The sequence below is a fragment of the Solanum tuberosum genome, unplaced genomic scaffold (assembly GCF_000226075.1).
Source record: "Solanum tuberosum cultivar DM 1-3 516 R44 unplaced genomic scaffold, SolTub_3.0 contig05086, whole genome shotgun sequence".
In the NCBI taxonomy this organism is placed as follows: domain Eukaryota; kingdom Viridiplantae; phylum Streptophyta; class Magnoliopsida; order Solanales; family Solanaceae; genus Solanum; species Solanum tuberosum.
Window position 1 is genome coordinate 1 of NW_006246153.1, and position 436 is coordinate 436.

A 436-nucleotide genomic window follows, 5' to 3' on the forward strand; every position below is an offset into this window, starting at 1 on the left:
GGGCGTTGACCAATGTAATTGCCTGGAGGATTATAGTTGCATGTAACAAACCACCAGCCGTTGGTACACTGAACTCGAGCACAACCAAGTTGAATCGAGTTTTTCCAGACTACTTGAGTATAATGTCGACATTCTTTTCCACCAGTGCAACTATTACTATTATAATCATAGTACGGTTTTTCGCCCACCCACAAGTTAACAGCAGCAGTGCCGGTCATGAAAGAACCACTTCCCTTAGCAATATTTTCGCCGTAAGGACCATTAGAGTGGACAAGATTGCAATCACTAATTCTTTGATTGGCATAAGTTTGTGCATAATTTTCAAGAGTTGTGTTCCATGTTATTGCACTAACACCAGTTACTTGAGATCGAGCTGAATTATGAGTGTTGAGATAGTCTGTTTGGGAATTTTGGGCATCACAATAAGGTAAAACAA

General features: G+C 40.4%; 1 protein-coding gene across 1 annotated transcript; it reads right to left on the minus strand.

The window, feature by feature from the left end:
• Positions 1–5: 5 nt before the first annotated feature.
• On the minus strand, positions 6–431 carry LOC102601492 (pathogenesis-related protein 1A-like; the record flags this gene model as incomplete). Its single annotated transcript, XM_006368096.2, has 1 exon — positions 6–431. A coding segment is annotated over one exon (426 nt), but the record flags the coding sequence as incomplete, so codon positions are not given.
• Between the last annotated feature and the right edge of the window lie 5 nt (positions 432–436).